The sequence below is a fragment of the Condylostylus longicornis genome, unplaced genomic scaffold (assembly GCF_029603195.1).
Source record: "Condylostylus longicornis isolate FDR11 unplaced genomic scaffold, ASM2960319v2 ptg000013l, whole genome shotgun sequence".
Taxonomy (NCBI): domain Eukaryota; kingdom Metazoa; phylum Arthropoda; class Insecta; order Diptera; family Dolichopodidae; genus Condylostylus; species Condylostylus longicornis.
This window is the reverse complement of record NW_026577982.1, coordinates 16,645,886-16,667,816: the sequence shown is the minus strand read 5'-3', so window position 1 is coordinate 16,667,816 and position 21,931 is coordinate 16,645,886. Positions and strand designations below refer to the sequence as shown.

Below are 21,931 nucleotides of genomic sequence, written 5' to 3'. Positions count from 1 at the left end.
ATACAGAAAGTAAATTTTAATTATCAAAAGTCTTATAGAAATGGAACAAATTTTTATATTTTTTTTAATTTTCAAATATTAAAAAATCGTGGAAAAATTAATTACTTAAGGTTAATAGATCGGATAATAGATAACAATACATTTGATTTTAGAATAATGTGTATGGAATTACATTGTGCGTTTTTGTTTTTACAGATTACAATAATTTACAATAAATTTTATTTTACAATTTCATATACATATATACATACATATATACATTTCATACACTTATTTATTAATTTAAATATAAAAAAAGAAGTTATTAATCTTAATTTTTTTTAATAAAGAAATCATATTTCTGATTCAATACATAAAATTTATAGAAAAATGTTAACTTTATAGTATTAAATTAAGGGAAGCGTTGATATCAAGAATAAGACCTAAGCTATGATTATTATAAAGCTTCTTTAATTTCCACTGTTTTCTCTTTTTTAAGATTTTTATATTTCTTCTTGGCTAAAAATAAAAAAATAGATTAATTCATTTTATTATAAGAATATTTTATTTAAAATTAGTGTTAAAGTTAAAAAAGAATAAATAAAACAGTAATTATGCGGTGCAGTGTGCAGAGGGACTGAGCTAGCCATTGAATGAAGTTTTTCATCAAATTTTAAACTGAAAAAAATCATCGCTAATATTGAAGTAGTTGGATAAAAATACAAAATTAACTTACAATTGGCGTTGACTGCTCTCAACTTTCTAAAAATTTTTCATTCAGATTAAATCAATTTGAAATTTGTTACACTTTTTAATTTTTTAAGAGATACAATATGTTTGAATGCTTTAATTAATTATTCAAATTTTTATGTAAAATATTTTTTTGCCAATTATTTCTCGAAATGCTTGGAACAAAACGTCAAAATAATTTTTTTTTATTTCTTTTAAATGAAAACGTATTTCGCATTATTCGTTTTTAATGACATCACACATAATTCGAAAATCTTTTCACCATACCATAAACAAAACATTGCGTCAATTTATCATTATTGTTTCTGTGTCATAGTATTTGTCAAATGTATAAAATTAAAATTTTATGTATAAATTTAGGAACGTAGAGTATATCTTTAATTTGCATGTTTATGGATTGTGCACAAAGAACTTTCTACATCAATTAATACAATCATATTATTGAAAATGCTCCACGTATTATTTATTACCTGCATATTATATAATTAAAAAAAGTGGTATATATACCTGTAATTAAAGTATCTGGATCTTGTAAATCTTCATCATCTTCATGTTTTACTTTTTTAATTAATTTCTTCAAATATGCCATTTTATATTCCTCACTTGGTTTACCGCCAAGGCCATAACTCACCTCTAATGCACTTAATGGAATTACAGTTGAAGATATCGGTACTAAATCTTAAAAAAAAATAAATTAAAAAATTATATAATTACATTAAAAAATAAATAAATGAAATATTTTGTTGTAAAATCGGGAATTTATTGCTTAATGTTTGTGTAGTTAATTGTTTTATTGTTTAAGAAAGATATAAAGTGTGCATATGAAATATGTTGGAACAAAAGTTAGTAACGCTTTTTTTAGTAACAGTAAGATGAACATTACATAAAAGTTTACATAAATGAATTTCTTACATATGCGTCAAGGTAAGAAAACTTCATTATAAACACATTTAATAAATTATTTTTTTGTTTTAAATAACTACACAAAATATCGCTCGTTTGCTGCAACACTTGCCTAACTCAAAATATTCTTATTTAAGAATAATGAATTTTAAAGATTTTCTCGCCATAATAAATTATTTTATAATTTTTTGTAAACGACAATTTTCTAGCTGTACAGAAATGGTAGTTTTGTAAAAAAACGAAAAGTTTCAAATGTTTAATTCTGTACAAATAACTCGGAAGTCTAATTTTTTGAGTAATGACACTGCTGTATTAAACGAGCGAATTATATATAAGTAAACGTAATTTATATTGGTTTTTCATTAAGCCAAAATAATATTATATTATTTTTTGAACAGATTTCATTTAAAATTGAGATTACAATTAAAACCTATACTATAGATGCGGTAATATTTCCATATTAAGCGATAAGAATTTAGTACTATACACATTTTCGTTCATTCCAGGAATTCGTTGGGAGTCACCTTAAATATGCACAGAGAAGTATTAAAGTAAAACTTTTGTATGTACATAATTCTAAAAATCGTATATACATTTAGAAACTAAATTACTTTTAAATTTATATAAAAGGTGATTTTTGTTCTTTTTTCTCCGGGTGATATTTTTTTTTTCTTATTTACGCGGAAGTAATTTTTTTAACATTGAATCATTCTTGCTAGGTGTTCCTTAAGAATATTATTTTTAATTCTTTTATACAATTTTAAGAATTTATTAATTCCTATGTACATACATTCATTGATATTAAACAAAGTGATAAAGGAAAAGCAGTTCAATATTACGGAAATACACAAAATCCATATTTTATTCTTATATTTTAAAATATTAACGAGAAAATTTCGCTAACCATTTTGAATATACGAAAATTCATTTTTGGCAATTAAGAGAAATTTTTGGAAATTTATATTTTTCCTATACAAGATTTTAAAATTTTAAAATCTCATTATTTTTTTTTTATTAGTTGATCAAAAGATCAGCTAATTATACTGCACATAGCACACGTACATATCTGAATAAAAATGAATAACTTAAGTGAGAAACTTTCGTTTTTAATTTTTTATTGTTTTTATTTCATTGATGCACATACATATATTCAAAGTTTTTTATTTTGTTTTTCAACTCAAGTTTATGTTAAAACACCTGCTTTATATGTGGTTACACATTTCACAGATATTTCATAATATAATTGAAGCGAGGTTTTATTAAAAAGATAAGACAACATTTTGTTATTACGTTATGTACCTTATACACACATGCTTGCATACATATGTATATATGCCCTTAAACATGCAACAATTAAAAAAAAATAAAACTTTTGCAATTATATCAAGTTTACTTATATGCAGCAATTTTATGTATAGAAGTAAAATAAAATTTTAAATATATTTATATATATATACATATGTACCTGGTTCATAAACGTTATCATCTGCAATTTTTTTATAAAGCATTTTCCCTCCTAGACCAAAACTCAATAAACTCATTAAAACCAAAAAAAGCAATTGTGACCTCATCGCGTTATTGTGATTTTTAACCTTTTTTTTTTAACTCGTTAAAAATATTAAATTGAAAAAAGAAGCTTCGAAAAAGACTAAAAAAAAGTTTTAAATATTTTAAAAAAGTATCGTTTTTAAAAAATAAAATCTTTATAAAAATATACTTATTAATTAAATCCGAAAAATTCTATTAAATGTTAAATTTGTTTATTAATTTTTTCAAGTTCGAATTTAATTTTTAGTAAATAAAAAACAAAATTTTAAATTCGGAGTAACATAAAACAAAATATTAAGCTTTTAATAACGTGATTACTTCTCAAGTATTATTCGCAAACTAAACTTTAATATTAAATTTTAAATTTTGTAATGTTTGTGAAATATATAAAAATGTATTACATATGTACTTACATATATTCACACAATATCTAACTCTTTTAAAATCATTTTTTAAATGGAAAAATTAATGCTTTCAAAGTTTATTTTTCTTTTTGAAATTTGTTTTGCAAAAAAAATAATAGGTGGGATGATAATAAGCTTTTCGAATTTGGTATACCATAATAGTAATAAAAATAAGAAATACCAGTATTTCTTTTTTTCTCTGTTTAAGTTATAGTGATCACAAGAAATTTATTGTTGGATTGTATTGAAGATACCAGTAACCATCCCTCTGAATAAAAAGAGAAAAAAAAACATAATTTCGGAATAATAGACTAAGCGGTGAATCTCTATATTTGCTATGATGTAAAATATTTACTCACATTTATTATAGGATGTTAATAAATAAATATGGTTTTACTTATATATATATATATATATATATATATATATATATATATATATATATATATAAGTAAAATATATAATATATATATTTATATATATATATATATATATATATATATATATATATATATATATATGTATATATTTATTTATAATTTTTAAGCTTACATTTTATATGGCACATGCATATATGTTTAATGGGAAAATGTAATTACGTCAGGATATAATATCATGAAAGATAACATTAATTTTGTAAAATAGTATAGAGGTAATTAACAGTATCATTGATCAAATACTTTCTTCCGAATGAAAAAAAATTTAAAATGAAACACCCCATTCTTATATTATGTAAAATTTTGAACAATTTTTTGCAAGGGCATTCTTACCATAACATTTTAGACCAATAAAATTTTTATATATACATAATATGGTAAAAAAGCCGCATTTACAACGCATTGCAAAGAGGTTCAAAATGAATGTTCATTTTTAAATAGTTCCTGAAGTTTTATTAATAAAACTGTGCATATCGCATCATATTTTTAAAGAAAGATCGCTGAATGAAAATATTATTGTTTTTAAAACTATGCGCTTATACCTACATACATATATAAGTAAATTAATATTATTTTTATGCTTTTAATTTTATTTTTCACACACTCATATCTAATCTGGTAATATAATTACATTAAAACATTTATTAAAGCTCATCATAAATTATTTGTCACACAAAGATGAATTATTTTTGTAATACATAATTTTAATACACATAATATGCATATGCACGTTACCAATAAATAGTATGGTAACGGTTATTAAGTGTATCTGTGTATGCAGTATGACTCGAATACAAAAACAAATATAATGAATTCTCACAATAAATCGGGAGAAAATATGAAAAGAAAATAGAAGAGGGGAATGCTCATTTCATCAACTTTTTTTTTTGTTGAATGTAGTGCAAGGTTTTATTTATTTTTAATAAGTTTATCACATTTGATTTATGCAAGCATATTGAAAACTTTAAAATATAAAATTATTCAAAGCATCCCACATACATAAGTATTTGTCTATATTATAATACTCGTATATTGTAAAAGATGGCAAGTTTTTCTTTTTTACAATACTGTAAACAAATTATGAAAATGTTATTGTTTGTAATAAATGTATGTTTGTATCTTTATTGATGCAAATAATATCTAAAACTGCTTATAAAAAATATCTAAAAATGCATCCTCTAATCACATTGCATTATGATTTTCCAAAATACTAAGAACAGTGATGTCTAATTCACTGTATGTTTTGGCAATTTTTGTTTAGGTAAAACTTTGCGTGACAGGATTGCTTTACAAACTCTATATTACACACAAAATCAATGGGATTATGAATGTTCGTTATACAGTTAACGTTCGATAATTGCGAAACTGTTTATAAATTTAAAAGATAAAAAGTATTGCTTTTTTTTCACCTAGAACTATTTTTTAATTTTTTCACAAGTTGTATTAACTTTAACATATACTTTGACGTTGTCAAAAAATAGCTCAATTATTTTTTGAACATAAAAAGTAGCCTTGAGACTTATTATTTATTCAAATTTAACTAAGTAATTTTTTAATTTTTGTGTCGTGGACGGGCCAAAAGAAATTTTTGCTGAAAATGTCTGTGACAGATGAAAAATCTTCACAGATTCACACAAAAAAAAATCCATACGGTTATCGAAATCAGTTATTTGTATACTATGTATGTATGTATAATCTATAGACATTTATCAAAATGCAAATGACTTATTCAACTTGGCTTATTCAGCTAAACATATATCGCTGAATAAGTAAAAATTAACTTTTGTTATTGACCATATCCGAGGAAGGATATGAAACTTTTAATTTGCTAAAACTTTGTTTTGTTCAGACAAGTTTCCTGAAATGCTGCATAATTCTGCAATTTTTGCTATACAACATCAATTCAAACTATTTTCAACCCGGGAAAAATTCCAAACGTAAAATTATATAATTTGAATTGCGCTATTCTACATGAACGCAAAGTAACTAATTTAAGATATACAACATAATTTGAAGTTTTTTCTCCTTATTCTGTAGCTATGTATATTTTAATAAATAGGTAAGTAACCTAACTACTTGATAATTTGAGAGTCTATTTATTTTACCCTCTTTTGCGTTTTGTGTAAAAAACTTTTTAAATCTTTATTTGCTTATTAAGTTTTACATAGGTAGCCACCGTGATAAATTAAAATGTTTTGTTTTGATAAAGGAATTTTGACGTTTCAAAATTTATTTTTGATAACACCTCATTCCTCACTTGGTATGCATTTTACTTGTCATATTCGATGTATGGTGGTATTAGAAGATCGAAAAATGTACTTATATTATTATCAAAATATAAAAATAAACGAGTAATTAGGTGCCTATATCAAGTTTTAAAATATAAGAAGAAAAATGCTATAAAGTGCCTTAAAATTTATTGTAAACAGGAAATAGGTGATTTTATTTATTCATCTAAATTGTGAGCTAAACAAATATCTCAGGCAGAAAGCTTTTATGTTTCCACTAAAATATTCTTGCATTAATCTTTACGTTTTTGATTAAAATTTTTACGTATATGCAATGCATATACGTAATGAATTGCGTTATAACTAATTTTATGTTTTTATTTTAGGACAATTGTGAGCATATTTTATACCAGGCGAACTAAATCAAAAGAAAGACTAGCAGTATTCTACCTAGGCAAGGAGCAAATTCAATATGTTAAATACGAAAAAAATTAGTAAAATATTAGTACCATCTTATTATTATTTAAAAACTTCATTTGTTTCCAAGATAACCCGGTCTTATCAGAATGTTAATAGAACCAAAGATCTAATAAATACTATGTATTATCTAAAGAGAGCTGTTAAATATCAAAATTTTGGATCCAAGTTAAAAATATTTTTTAGTAGCTGCTACGCCAACAATACATACACTTTATTATGGCCCCTCACAAAATGCAAAAAGGATGTGCTTAACGAAAAACGTGGAATTCATTTAAGTACAACATTTTTTAAGCGTAGAACATCAAAAGTAGAAGAGTCAGACAAATTAAAAATGAAAGAACAAAATGAAAAGATTTCTATCAGTGATGCTGAATTGTTAGACGAAGCTCTAGTTGTTATTACAAGAAATAAAAAATTTAGGGAAGACATCGAAGACCTTAAAAAAAAGTTGGAAGTGGTAAATGATCATACCCACAATATCAGCAAAAATAAAGTAACAAGTTTTCTTCATAAAAAATTAAATAAAATTGTCGGGCAATTAGATAAAGAACTTAATGACTTAGAAACGAAAATTAATAAAAAAGAAAAAGTTTTTTGCGAGGCTGAACTTAAAGTAGAAGAAAAATTTGAAATTGGTTTTTCAAATAAAACTGAAAAAGATATGATAAAGATTAGTGAAATAATCAAAACTGTAAAAAATTTGCAAAAAGGATATGACGAGGTCAAGTTAAAAAAAGTTGAAAATCTTCTTCGGAAAATTGATACAAACCAAAATGATTTAGTTTCAGTTAAAGATGTTTTAATAATTATTGAAGCAATTATTGCAAATAATGTAAAATTACATAAGAAATAAGTAAGAAAAATAACGAATAGAAATGAACCGGAAGACTTTTTAAATTCATGAAAGTACTGTAAAACCGTGAGTAATAATAAATAAATTAAGATCCCAAATTAAAACAGTTTGACATAAGTGAATTTAAATGGATATTGTAAAATAAACAATTTGCAACCGCTTCCAAAAATAACATAAAAGCTGTATGAAAGAGATGTAGGAACGAAGATTTGGGTTTTTTTTATTTTTGGTACCTACTCTTTTGGTGATCATTGTGTAGTAGCAAAGTTAAACGAAATTTCGTGGAAGTATGATTTTGAAAAAAAATTGTATTTTAGATTGAGTTTCATTTTTGCAGATCGTCAAAATAATCGAGAAATACCAAAAAGGCAAAAGAAGCCGAATTCTACAAATTTTAAATAATTAAAATAGAAACAAGTGAGAATCAGAATGAAACTAATCTTTGCATGCACAAATTAAATATAAGTCAATATTTTTTAAAAAATTTTAAAAATGAGAACATCAAATATTTAACGGTGCACATGTGAAATAGAATAAAAATTTAACTAAATGAAAAAATAAACAAAAAATACAGATGTATGTATATGAAATACTTGTTTTTTATTCGTGTAAGGGTAATTTGCTATTAGCGCCTGTACCACTTGGTGCAGCCATTTCGTTCTTATGATTTGCATAAATTTAAAATATTGAATATAGAAGGATCAGTAAGGTGTTCTGGGTAAAAGTTCAAAAAGATATTCTTATATGCATATAGCCGAATATAAGATCCGTATAAAATATGTGCAACATACACATATTTTCATTAACACGTAAAACTTTGAAACAATGAACTAACACTGTCTAACCCTTAATAAAAAATAAAATAGAAAAAATAAAATAGTGATAATTTTATTAATACATCACCTTTTTTTTCAAAAAATTAAATATCATAATGAACGAATAAATGAACTTATACCACTTTAAAAAAAAAAACAACTTCAGAAATTTCTTTTAGGCTCGTATACCACAATCAAAAAATAAAAACAGGTGTACATATTATTTAATTTTTTATAAATAGGTACATAACTAAATACTTTATTTTTTTAATTTTCCCTTTTTCCACTTACTTATTTTTGAAACACATCTGTGATTATTTATTTTAAATTTCTTATATGTTATTACATATTACAAAAAGTAGCAAAGGTTTTTGGCTCTGAAAATCGAACTTGGTTCACAATTCAGAAATCATGAATATAATCCTAAATTTAGTTCAAAAAAATTTAGATCAAAAGTTCATCGCTAGAAAATAAAGAAAAATTTTCCAATACAACTTGTAAACACAATGAATGAACTTATTTTTAAAATATTATTTTCCTTTTCATGATTTTAAAATAAAATAAAAAATACTGGTAGACGAAACTTAAAAAAAAAAAATTTATAGTTCCACATATGCATATACCATAAATATTACATTTTCTTCTAGTATAGAACTGTTTCGGGATAGTGTATTTCGACCCATCAGCAACTTTTAAATGAAATAAATTGAAGATCAATTTATTATTTTATTATGAAAATTAAAACAACCAAAAGTAAGCTTATAAAAATACATATTTGGAAAACCTTATAAAATATAAACCAAAAATGAGACAAGAGTGATGTGTTATAAGGTGATAGAATCAAAACATTATTGACTTTTTTAAAAATTTTTGACTGCCTAGCGTTGTTTAAGTTATTTAAGTTATTTTGAAAAATAAATATAATTTCTGTACGTGTACCTATACCTAATAAAATTATTTCCTTCAATTTGATTGAAGTTTTTTTGTTTAAGTGTAATTAGAAACTTTCTTTAAGATAAGGTAGCCTAAAATAAATTATGTGTAATACAAAAAAACTAATTATTTAAATAAAACAAAAAAACATTTAAGTACTTCATTATAATGAACGCTAACATCGCAAAACAAATCACTGGTTTTTATTTATAAATCCTATAATTTTAATTATAACTGATAAGATTAAATTTTCAAGAGTATAATAATATTTAAAATTTCTATTGACCAAAACATTTTCCCGTTATAAAAGGTACACTTGTACATTATGTAATTGAAATATTGGCCGTTATCATAAAGTCAGGCAAAATATTTATGGAATAACCACATTTTTTATTTACATTTTACAATACGCTTCAAGTCGTTTCTATCTAATCTCCATGAAAAAGTTTTCGCAGTGTACATTGCACGTTGTACAAAAAAACAGGTATAAATATAATGAGATCTGATAAGACTAGCTAATGCTCTGCAACATGATGTAAATTAACTTAAGAATGCATACGTTGTGTGCTGACAAAATAAATATCAAACTGAAGTTTTATCCTTTTCATGTTAATCTTGAAATTGTGGTAATGACCTCTTTATTCTATCTGAACCACTTTTTAGATAACACTTTCAACGTAGTTTTAAGTTTTCAAGTGTTACGGGGAATCAAAATCAAATTTTAACATTATATTAGTTAAAAGTAATATTACAAAGCTATCATTTTATTCCAAAGATCTAGTTATATCGAGTGATAAGGTGAAATCAAAGAATTTTAACGGTAATCAAAGTACATATTATAAAAATTGCTTCTGTTTCTTATCACAATCCCACTTGAATCTCAAGTATTTTGATATATATATGTATATATTCATCATTATATTCTAATCTTTTGAAATAACTATTGCATACTTTTTTTATTAGAAATTAAAATAAAAATACACAGATAAATAATTATTTTTTATACCAATTAATATTTTGTACTCGAACGTCTTCTGATAAAAATGGAGATTAAATATTTTACTAAGTGTATAAAAAGAAGTTGTTTTGTTTTCCAAAACTTTAATTTCGATTTATACTTTTACGTTGTATAGATTTGAAAATAGAAAATGTTCATCAAAGAATTATTTTTATTCAGTTTGTTATGTCTAGCTGCTTTAGCCGAGAAAGCACGCTATGATAGTTATCCAGTTTACAAAGTTATACCACAAACTGAAGAACAAATAAAATTATTGCTTAAATTTGAAGATGTTAGTGATAGCGTTATTCTCTTACATGGTGCACATCAAGTTGGTGAAAGCATTAATGTAGTTGTGGCTCCACATAAAGTTCCAGATTTTTTACAAACTTTAAGACAAAAAGGAGTTTTCCCGGAATTGATTGAAAAAAATTTTCAATCACATATCGATGAGGAATCACGTTACAGCGTCGCACGTGGTCGTAGCTTTTATGGATGGAAACAATATTATGATTTAGAAGCAACTTACGAGTTCTTAAGAGAAACAGCAAAAAAATATCCAAATATTGTTGAATTAGTCCAAGGTGGTAAATCATATGAAGGACGTGACATACTTGGGGTTAAATTATCATACAAAGCTGGTAACAAAGCAATTGTTCTTGAAGGTGGTATTCATTCTAGGTAAATACGAATTTAAAATTATGCAAACCATTTTACTTATACATATATAAAACAGTGTTCATTTTCTATATTATGTTCGGAATTACCTTCATTTAATTTTCTAATTGTTCATTTGCAGGGAATGGATTTCTCCAGCAACAGTTACATATATTTTAAATCAATTATTAACAAGCGAAAACGCAGCAACACGCCAAATTGCTGAAAACTTTGATTGGTATTTCTTCCCCAATACTAACCCAGACGGATATGTATATACACACAAAACTAACCGCATGTGGAGAAAGACTAGATCTCAAAATGGAATATGCTATGGTGCTGATCCAAATCGTAATTGGGATCTTGCATGGAATACCGTAGGAACAAGTTCATTACCTTGTTCTGATACTTATGCTGGAAAATCTGCTGAATCAGAAGTCGAAGTTAAATCTTTTGTTGCATTCTTGAAAACTTTAAAAGGAAAAATTGAATTATACATTTCGTTCCATTCATTCTCTCAGCTTTTACTTTTCCCATACGGATATACTTCTAAAGCCCCATCAAACTACAATGACCTGAAAAGGATAGGAGATGTAGCAGCTAACGCATTAGCCCAACGCTATGGAACCAAATACACAGTCGGCGATATTTATCATACAATTTACCCCGCTTCTGGCTCGTCTATAGATTATGTAAATGGCGCTCTTGATGTACCTTTAACTTATTGTTATGAATTAAGACCCAGATCTGGTGGAATGGACGGATTTATGTTGCCAGCAGAACAAATTATCCCAACTGGCGAAGAAACATTAGATTCTCTTACAGCTATGATTAATGAAGCTGTTAAACTAAAATATTTTCAAAAATAAATATTAATTTGATTTTAATCAAATTTTTAAATTTAAAGGGCTAATACAAAATGACGATAATTTAAAATAAAAACTAGTCTAGAAAATTGAAATAAGTATTTTAATTTAAATATACAAATGTACTTTGGCTTTAATATTCTATTGCTAAGCTCTTAAAACTGATGTGCAGACGCATTGTTAAAAGAACGTACTTATGTACAGATTCAGTCCTGACTCCCTAAATTACATACATATGTACATATACGAAATTATGTTAAAAAAATTTGTAAAAGTTTCATAAAAAATACCAGCATTAAGCGCTTTTAATTTAGGACCTTAGCAATAAAAATATGTTGGTGATCATTAGTCAAAGCTAAACTGAAATAAAAAATCCTTTTCGATATTTGATACAATACTAAATTTAGTGAAAATAAGTATCAAATAAATTTAGTGAAGGAAACTGTATCAAATAAACATCTAATTATTTTTAAGTCCTACTTAAATATGGCAATTTGAATTTAATATAAGTATTTAATACACGTAACTTAATATATGTATATTTATATACTTACATATTAAGTATACAAATATGTGTAGATATATATTACGTGATAATTGATATTGATAACAAAGTTATTTGGACTAAAGTGCAAAGTCAGTGCAACATTGTCATATTTTAGTTTTAATTGTTCGCTCTTAATTTTCAAAAAGTTTTGAAGAGGTTGGTTTTGAATATCGAAAGACTAAGTCGATATTCATACAACTCAACTCAGTCTCAAACTATAATCAAACCAATTCATACAAATAAATTTACGATAAAATATCCTTAAAAATAACAATACTCCTCTTATAGCACATTAGACAATTGAAAACACCTCTGATTAAATGTCATGTTGTTTTTTCAGCTGTCATTTTTTACACTATAGATCTGATAACAATAATAAAGAACAAATCAAAAAAGTTCAGAACGTTTTAAAATTTCAATTTCAAAAAGTTTTTGGGGATGTTAACTGAAAAATTATCCACTTCTGATAGTGAATTAGAATGCATAAAAGAAGTTTCAGTTAACAAACAGCTTGCAAATTTAAAATATGTCTGTAAATTTGGGGAGTGTGGTAAAAGATTTAAGAGGGAGACCTATTTAGATAGACATGAGTTTCATCATGATGGAATTGTAAGAAAATAAAATATCGTAAATTATACTTTTAATATGTTGCTTAATCATTTTTATCTTTATAGAAAAAGCACGTTTGTTTATACGATAACTGTGAAAAGTCTTATATTATATCAACCCATCTTAAGCGACATGTTCAAACTTTCCATGAAAAGTATCGCAAAGAGAAAAAATTTAAATGCACCATAGCGAACTGCAATAAGCAGTTTGACTCTTTATATAATGTTGAACGACATGTTACTAGCACTCACCAGAATTCAAAAACATACACTTGCAAAAGTTGTGGCAAAAGTTTTTCTAGAAAATTGACAATGAGGAGGCATGAGATTATGCAGCACAATGGCGAATATCCATACAGGTTAGTTAAACTACTGAAAATTAACATGAGATTTTATTGTGTATTACCATATTGCAGATGTAACGTTTGTAATAAAGGATACATTCAGGAAACACATTTGAAAAAACATAAATGCTTACAAAAGGAGGCTTTGTACAAGTGCGAAAGATGTAACAACGCGTTTACAAAATGGTCTTTGTTAATTGAGCATTCAAAAAGTGAACATGAGAGAGCTATAATGTGTAGTTGTTGTGGCAGGGAATTTCATAGAAAGATTGATCTTCAAAATCATGAAAATAGTGTGAAAAAGAAACAAGAAAGCGAAAACACAAAAATTGAATGTCCTTACGAAGGCTGTGATCGTATATACAACTTTAGAAAGAATTTAAACCACCATATTAAAGTAAAACATTTATGTAAAAAATATAAATGTCCAATTGAGGAATGTGGAAAAGAATTAGCTACGAAACAAAAACTTAATCTGCATATCGAAAAAATGCATAAAATGAATAAAAAGGTATTGAAAAAGGATAAAACCAAAATAAAGAAGAGGAGGAGAACAAGAAAGGACGCTGGGCAACCGAAACGATCTTTCGCAAGTCGATTATCTAATGTTGTGTTCAACAATTTGATTGAAAAAACTGTATTATCCAAAGAAACAGGCGAAATTGAGGTGACGAAAGATACTGATGTTTTACAACCAGAAGTTGAAAACAATGAAAAAATTGCAGGTTCAGTTGTCACTTTGGAACTAGATAACTTTTAATATAATATCCTGATGTAAATAGAAAAATTTTAAATATATTTTTTGCCTAAAAAATTATATATATATATTATAATTATAGTGAATTTATAATTTTGCGTTTCCTCATAGCCTCCAACCAATTCTCGAATTGCTCTTCTGGGGTTTTTGAGGCAGGAAGATAATATTCTTTGGGAGGTTTACCTTCTTCTAAGCGCACAAAATAATGACAGTGTTTATATTCTACCCTGCCAGGTCTACCTCTTGCATGTCTTCGTACACCTTTAAAGTAACGGCCTTTTCCAACAAAAGACTCAGCTAACAAAAAAAAAAAACAGTTGAAGAAATATCATTCAGTCTTCATTTTACTGCATACCAATCCACAGGTTACTTTTAAACTCAACGTTGTGTTCCCTAACAGCCATTTCTTGAGCTTCCAAAATTACTTCACGTACTTCTTTAGCTCCTTTTTTCAAAACAAAATTAAGTTGTTTTAAAGCTTCATCGATTGACATCCCCCTTACAAAAGAAGCAATGTACCACATTTTGTCTGGACTGTATTTTATATTAGTTTTCATATGGCAGACAAACTAAAAAAGTAATAAAATTTTACAATTAAATATCATGTTTTTCAAATAACTTACAGCTTTTCTAGGTTCCTCATTTGGATCCATCTGTGGTGGATATACAATTTTGTTATATTCAAGCCATTTCCTAGGTCCAACATTTTGGCGATTCCAATTAGCGTTATTTGTAGCAGAAATGTGCATTGCCTTCAAACCCAAAGTTTCGAAACATGAATTATTTTTTAAGATAAACGATCCAATGGATCGGCAAATTGAGTTCATTTTCGTTCAGTTAATTGTATACTGTATAGATATTATAAATTAAAAATGTTTCTAAAAATTCTAGTAATTTTTTAACTTGTATTACTTAAATTAAAAAAAAATAAATAACAAAACATAACCTTCAATTATACTTGACAATTAAAAAATTAAAATAGACAATCAAAAGGGTAAGTGTCAAATGAAACCAAAAGTAAACACAAAATGTCCATTTGGGAAGATATGAGATCTAAACATAAAATTATTTCTTGGGTTTACAGTTTTCTTGCAGTCACTTCCCAAAAATTTTCAATTTTGACAAATTTCATTATTATACATATGATAAATTATAAAAAAATAAAATTAAAATAGAGCATAATGCAATAACTCTTAACCCTTTGAACCTGGTTACGCTTAATTTCAATAAAAAAAAAAATAAAAAAAAAAATTTATACAACTTAATGCAAATGAAACATCTAACCATATCTACTTAAAGTTATATTGCGTGCACTCAAAGTTTGGTAATCGGCTCAATATAATCGGCCTTTCGTGACAGTGAACAGCTGCAAATCTTTTGTACCTATTATGCAGATTTGATTTGGTCAACTTTACCCATTCCTGTTTCAGTTTTTCCTTGGAAATCAGATAAAACGTAATTGAAATATGTAAGGTGCTGATAAAATCTAAGTCACCAAATGTTGTTTCCAAAATAGCATTAAAACTATCAAATGACAGGCTAAATATAATTATAGAAAATTGTCTAAATGAAATAATTTATGTAAAGCACGGCAACAATATTTTTGTTTCCCAAATGTCAAATATTTCTAATCAAAAAATTTGCAAAAATGTTTATTGGGTTGTAATGGTAAAAAAATACATGCGCGCATAAATGGCATTACGGAAAAGTTATCCCTTTTGGGTTGACAAGTTCGATTGATTTGCTTTTGATAAAGAAAAAAAATAAAAGTAGATAAAAAAAACTTGAAAATTTTGCAGTTAGCAATTTTAAAAACCAATTAGTTCCAACTACAATTGGAGAGATCAAAATCTTTCATCTATAACAAAAATTAATACCAAAATGAAAATGTACTTAATATAGGACTAAAAATAGAAAAGTGCAAAAATGATTTAAAAAATTTTTATTGAAGGTAAAAAAGAATTTGTATGTACTTGCGAAGTGAAAAGTCAATTTTACATTGAACTTCACTCGCAGTACACAAATTTTATACATAATTAAACAAATTAATTTTTAAATAATTACAAAAAAAGGTGAAAAAAAAGTAATTGTGCATAAAATAATCGATAAAGAATTTAGAGGAAAAAAATACAAAATTTTTAGTTTGTTTTTGTTTTCGGACAAAAAAAAAAGAAAAAACTCCTATATATTTCAAAAATTAATTGGTTTTAAGTGTATATTTTGAGATGAATAAACAGCAAATTCAAAGTACAAACCGCGAAATTCAAGAAAATCAGATTGAAGAAGCTGAGGATCCAAATAAAAATGTTGCCAATAATTCCGAAAAGGTAATAAATTCAGCTGCTTTCAATATGTACATATATATATAAATAATTTTAATTTTAAATATTAATATTTACGTATTAAAAATACGTAAGTGTTTTATTATAATTATAACCAACATGAACTTGAATGAATGAGAATTCTATAAATATCTCATAGTAATTTTGCATTTTCGTTTTTTTTCTATAAAACTTTTATGTACATAAATCGTACATAATGTAATACACGTAGTTATATGAGTATAGCTGTACACATACATATATTTCTATTGTATATATTTAGGATTGTCTAAGAATTAGCGGCTTAAATATATTGTATGCGCTTTTTCAATTTTTTTTTAAATTGATATTGCCATGTGAGAAACATTGTATATACATACTTAAAAACATACATAAAGTATATATATATGGCAATCCTATGTAATATTATGTATGAATTCAGATGGTTATTTTTGTATGTGAAACATTTGTAAATATGTTATTATTTAATACTTTTTAATAATGTTTTGTATAATAATCCACTTTAAAATATACCTACAAAGAAAAGAAAATAAAAAAAAAATAAAAAACAGAAAAAACGGAATATTAGAAAAAATAACGCCACAAGTTATGCAATTATTTTTAACTAAAGGTTTTTTCTGCATCCTGATTTTGTTTTATGCGCGAAAAAGTTTAACTGTTTTGCTTGAAAATAAAATAACTAGTTTTATTTTAAAATAAAAAAAAATCGAAATTTTATTTTTTGATTTTTTTGAATAACCTTAACCTGCCTAACTTTCTAAATACCTACATATATTCACTTGAATGTCTATATGCATACTTATTTATATGAGAAATATTTTTTTATGGAAATTTTTAAGTATATTAGAAATTTGTTAACAAAAATTTTCAGCCACATCCGATATGACGTTTTCGACATGTATATAGTAACTTATGCTGAATATAAAACGGTGCCAAAATTAACTTTTTGTATTTCAAATTTTAAAGGTTTTTACCGTCGTTTGCCGAATTGTATATGATTATATAGAATCAATTTTTATTTAATTTTGCTTTTATTTTGCTCTTGAATTTCCCTTTGTCGACTTTAATTTACTATATCTTAATATATATGTAAGTATGTTTTGTAAATACATTTATACATACATATGTATGTATATCCATCAGAAATGAAACCTTAGAAATATATAAGAAATCACACAAGGGTGATAAGAAGCACGAACTTGTGAATATTACAAAGAATTTTAAGCTTAATATTTTAATACTTTTTAGAAATTTCAAAAATGAAATTGCTAGAAAATTTCATATTTAGAAGGTTTTGTCTTGTTACAAAATAAGAAAGAAAATCAGAAAGAACTGATTAACAAAAAAATTTTGAAAATCCAATAAGTTAAAACACAACGATTTATTCCTTCTTTATTTTAAAACACAAATTCATGATATTAAATAATAGATGGAATTTATAAACTTAGTTAGGAGACTAACTTAATTGTATAAAAATGTGTAGTGGTGTCTCATCAGGGTTACAATGTATATAATTTGCATAGTTTTCCAAAGGGGGAGCAAGTAATATTTATGTTAATTTTATTGTAGACAAATATATTAGTAGAAATACTTTACTTCATCAATATCCAAAATATAATAGAATTATGAACAATATCTTATGCAAAACACTTACAAAAGTAATTTAAAATATAATTCAAACTTTTTGTCCAAAAATATATTAAATTCAGATTTTTTTAAACCATGCATATAAATTGCATGTTGCGTAAAAAGACATTTAAAATTACGCAACATTTGCCACCAACTTGAAAGTTGTATTTTTAATTACATGCTATATGCAACGATTAAGTTGCGTTATTAACGGAGTGGTAAATTCGTGATGCTTTTCAAATTTACATAGTTCGTGTAGGAGTAAAAATAAAACATTCGAAAAGGACTGAGTGTGAAAAAATCTTCATTAAATTATCAATTTTTTTGATTCACAACTATTTTTCACTTTTAATATGATTTCAAAATCTAAGACCGGCATAGATTAAAAGGTGTAAGCAAACTAAAAAAAAGCCTTTTTAAAATAAAAAAAGCTTTAGACTTTATTCTGTACAATATTTTTGTACCTTAATTACATTTTTAGTGAAAGGTGTTTGAATTGAAAATCTATACAAAAATTTTCTTGCTTACAAATTTGTTGTAATGTTATTAAATGTACTTATGCATATTTATTGTAAAGTTTTTCTTATTAACTGTTTTCTAGCTTGTTTTCTGATATTTTAAGAATTTTCCATAGAATTTAGGTTTAGAAAAATTGTCAAAAATAAAGACTGTTTTATTGAAAAGCAGTAGCTTTGAAAGCACGTTTCCAATTCACCGTAAAAATGCCGTTGTTTATTTTCGAACTAGCATATCTTCGGAAATCTTAAGGTTGTCTCTAATGAACTCCACATTGCTATACAGTTATTTAATTGAAAAGCTGTAAAGCATTTTAGTTAAAGTTAATTTATTCGGAAACTATTAAATACTCCCTCTTATAATTGTGGTTAAAGCAATTTTATTTAATTTATAAATATCATAATACATAATTGAACCTGTCATGAGAATTAAAGGTAGGCCATTTCTATAAGAATATCAAACTTTATTTTAAATAATTTATGTATAAAATTGTAAAATATATAATGATGTTGGAAACCTTGATATGTGATATTAAAATGGACTAAAATTTCAAAGCATTGAATTAAGTTTTAGTCAGAGATAGACATACATTCACATATTCATATACAAATAGATATAGATCGGTATGTACTATTAAGTATAAATTTTTTTTTACTTTAAAGAAAATAAACACAAATCAAAATAAAAAATTCATTAATGCAGTTGAGATGTGCGATTTTGTAGGACATGTCATCATAGCATTATGCTAAAGTTTGAATAACAACCGCATTGATGCTTTTTTTAAATTAATTTATATACAACTATAGTGTTGCCATGTAAACGTAATAGTTAATATTGTTTTGTTATTTAAAAAAAAAACTAAAGTTCATTATTAAAAAATTTAAAGAGATACTTCTCCGGAAATTAATTTTATATTTTGGATTGCACATAATGATTAAGAAGCTGTTTGCTAAGAACCTTAAAATTAAATACAGATTAAATTAACATTAACATACAAATTTTATTTAAACATTCTTTATTTCAGTTTGTTGTTCATCTTATAGTTGACTTCCATGAAATATGTAAGATAACAGCAGCACTTCCTTTAGTCACATTACTTTCCTGTTTTGTAACGGCGTACGTCTTCCAATCTGAAGAGGTCCACGAGACTCATTGTCGAGTAAGTTTTCATTTTTATATAATAGATTATAATGCATACGTTTATAAATTTGTTCTTAATTATATGTCCTTTATAAATGTCGAATTATTTACATTTGTCACTCAATAGTTATTGAGTCTACTATATATGGAAACAATTAAATCAATAATTAAACAAAATTTTTAAAAAAATATTTTAAAAAAATTATTTTTTCTTTTCTGTATTTATTTCAATTATGCATTCTTTTCTTATTATTCAAAAATTATATATAAAAAATTTTTCAATTTAGGTTTATAATATTATACCATCAATAAGTGCTATTACTGGTGTTAGTCCGCAACGTTATTTTTGGCGGTTATGTATTGCGTTTCATATAGGTCCAAGAATTCCAATAACAGTTATGTATCGAAATTATTATCGGAATTATTTATTAATGCACGATTTAACCGATGACGTTTTTAAAAGAGCCAAATTATTAATTAATTTAGTTTTTTGGTTGCATATGGTTGAAGTAATTGCTTTAGGTGGTGTTACATACGTTTCAAATCGAGAAAATTATCGTAAGTTAAAATATTAGAATTATTATTATTGATATATTTTTTAATAATAAATTTTTAAATTTTAGCCATTCATGAGAAAATATTCATAACATTTATGGTGTGCTCATTGTGTCATATGTTGGCAACAATTAAATTGTATGAAATATTACATCCGAAAGAAAAAATTACCGAAACTCAAGAAAAATCATTAAAATGGAAGAAAATTATATTTGCGGTTTCAATTTTAAGTACAATTGGATTGTTTTTATTTTTCCTGAAACATCGATTGTTTTGTCACGAATTAGGTATTTGTATAATCTACAACTAGTGATTTAAGAATATAAATTCCGCCAATACAATTTATTATAAAACTCTGAATAATATCAAGTATATATACATATAAATAAATATATTAAGAATTTGAGTTATATGTTCAGAATTTGTTATATACTTATATTAAAAATTGTAGAGTATTTTTGAAAAAAGTGAATTATTTAAGCCGTGGAAAATTTACTTATTTTGTAAAATGTTTGAAATTTAAATTTAAGGAGATATGGTTATCTAATTAAAATTCTATATAGATTTAAAAATAATTTAGTTTGTTTTTAAACACATTTCAGAAATATAATTATTATTTACCAGATTTTTCAATTATTTAACAAAGTTTCTTTTTTCTTGTTTTTTAGCTTTTAGTTGGTTTGCACTATGTGAATATATTATTGCAACAGCCAATATGGTTTTTCATTGTACAACAATATGGGATTTCCCTTCGGAATATTTACTTTTAGCCCAAGGATCACGTGAATATTTTGAAAAACATTTTCTTAAAACTACATTAATTGACAAGAAAAAAGTCAATTAAAATTTATCCTTAAATTAAGAAGAAAAATTTAATTCTCTTTTTAAGAAATTGTATTTAATTAAATTTTAGAAACAACAAAAACTAAAAAAAAAAAACAGATAATAAATTAATTCAATATTAAAAAATAAAAAAAAATAATAAAATTATTGTTTATTAGGTAAAATTAAATAATTTAATTAACATGTATTTGTATGTATTTAAAGTATACATATGTATGTTTATATATATGTTTATACATATTTGTATATGTACATAAATATATATATTTATAATTATATAGTTAAAACACACTAGTCATGAATACAATTATAATATATTATCTACTTAAAAAAGGATAAATTAATATATATATATATATATATATATATATATATATATATGTATATGTATAAATAAATATCATAATGGTTATACCAAATAATAATATGAATGCAAAAAAATTTAGTCGTATCTCTGGATATAATAACATGAAAATTTATCACAAAAATAGTTTGTAAAAATCGTTTATCTGCTTATCACACCGATATGAATAAAGAATATTTTGTTACATTTTTACATAACATTTTACTAAAACAGCGATTAATTCAATATTTTATATAATATAAAAACAAAAAAAAACTATATATATATATAATATTATTTTCAAATTTATCATAAATTTAGATTAACCTACTATTTAAAATGATGTTAATAACAAAAAAAAAATAATATCTATCCAAAAATATTCAAAAATGTAAAATTATACAGGATAGATAAAACTATATTGTAAATAATAAAATGTCATTTTATAAAAATTGAA

At 24.8% G+C, this 21,931-nt stretch overlaps 6 protein-coding genes across 8 annotated transcripts; 4 read left to right on the top strand and 2 right to left on the bottom strand.

Annotated features, from left to right (window-relative positions):
• Positions 1–32: 32 nt before the first annotated feature.
• LOC129605436 (uncharacterized) lies at positions 33–3,505 on the bottom strand. The gene is made up of 4 exons (XM_055515209.1): positions 3,350–3,505; positions 3,098–3,280; positions 1,237–1,407; positions 33–498 (listed from the first exon to the last, which is right to left on the bottom strand). Exons 2-4 carry the CDS (start codon positions 3,201–3,203, stop codon positions 437–439), a joined length of 339 nt encoding a protein of 112 aa, XP_055371184.1. The 5' UTR covers positions 3,204–3,280; positions 3,350–3,505; the 3' UTR covers positions 33–436.
• Positions 3,506–6,299: 2,794 nt separating this feature from the next.
• On the top strand, positions 6,300–8,138 carry LOC129605526 (uncharacterized). 3 transcript variants are annotated; one of them, XR_008696718.1, is made up of 3 exons: positions 6,300–6,457; positions 6,636–7,869; positions 7,920–8,138. XR_008696718.1 is itself a non-coding variant. In XM_055515342.1 (2 exons), exon 2 carries the CDS (start codon positions 6,722–6,724, stop codon positions 7,580–7,582), a length of 861 nt encoding a protein of 286 aa, XP_055371317.1. In that variant the 5' UTR covers positions 6,300–6,457; positions 6,636–6,721; the 3' UTR covers positions 7,583–8,138. The 3 variants fall into 3 exon arrangements, 2 of the variants coding, with proteins under 2 accessions (XP_055371317.1, XP_055371318.1); XM_055515342.1 differs by having other exon boundaries at positions 6,636–8,138; XM_055515343.1 differs by having other exon boundaries at positions 6,300–6,482; positions 6,636–8,138.
• Positions 8,139–10,437: 2,299 nt separating this feature from the next.
• Positions 10,438–11,942, top strand: LOC129605415 (zinc carboxypeptidase-like). Its single transcript, XM_055515170.1, has 2 exons — positions 10,438–11,008; positions 11,127–11,942. The coding sequence occupies exons 1-2, from the start codon at positions 10,479–10,481 to the stop codon at positions 11,851–11,853; spliced, it is 1,257 nt and encodes a 418-aa protein (XP_055371145.1). The 5' UTR covers positions 10,438–10,478; the 3' UTR covers positions 11,854–11,942.
• An 838-nt stretch (positions 11,943–12,780) lies between these two features.
• Positions 12,781–14,109, top strand: LOC129605477 (zinc finger protein 85). Its single transcript, XM_055515260.1, has 3 exons — positions 12,781–13,006; positions 13,072–13,364; positions 13,422–14,109. The coding sequence occupies exons 1-3, from the start codon at positions 12,836–12,838 to the stop codon at positions 14,107–14,109; spliced, it is 1,152 nt and encodes a 383-aa protein (XP_055371235.1). The 5' UTR covers positions 12,781–12,835.
• A 15-nt stretch (positions 14,110–14,124) lies between these two features.
• LOC129605478 (39S ribosomal protein L22, mitochondrial) lies at positions 14,125–15,034 on the bottom strand. Its single transcript, XM_055515261.1, has 3 exons — positions 14,730–15,034; positions 14,462–14,675; positions 14,125–14,403 (listed from the first exon to the last, which is right to left on the bottom strand). Exons 1-3 carry the CDS (start codon positions 14,931–14,933, stop codon positions 14,183–14,185), a joined length of 639 nt encoding a protein of 212 aa, XP_055371236.1. The 5' UTR covers positions 14,934–15,034; the 3' UTR covers positions 14,125–14,182.
• A 756-nt stretch (positions 15,035–15,790) lies between these two features.
• Positions 15,791–21,416, top strand: LOC129605513 (post-GPI attachment to proteins factor 2-like). Its single transcript, XM_055515315.1, has 5 exons — positions 15,791–16,433; positions 19,618–19,752; positions 20,021–20,291; positions 20,357–20,575; positions 20,957–21,416. Exons 1-5 carry the CDS (start codon positions 16,332–16,334, stop codon positions 21,130–21,132), a joined length of 903 nt encoding a protein of 300 aa, XP_055371290.1. The 5' UTR covers positions 15,791–16,331; the 3' UTR covers positions 21,133–21,416.
• Positions 21,417–21,931: the final 515 nt, after the last annotated feature.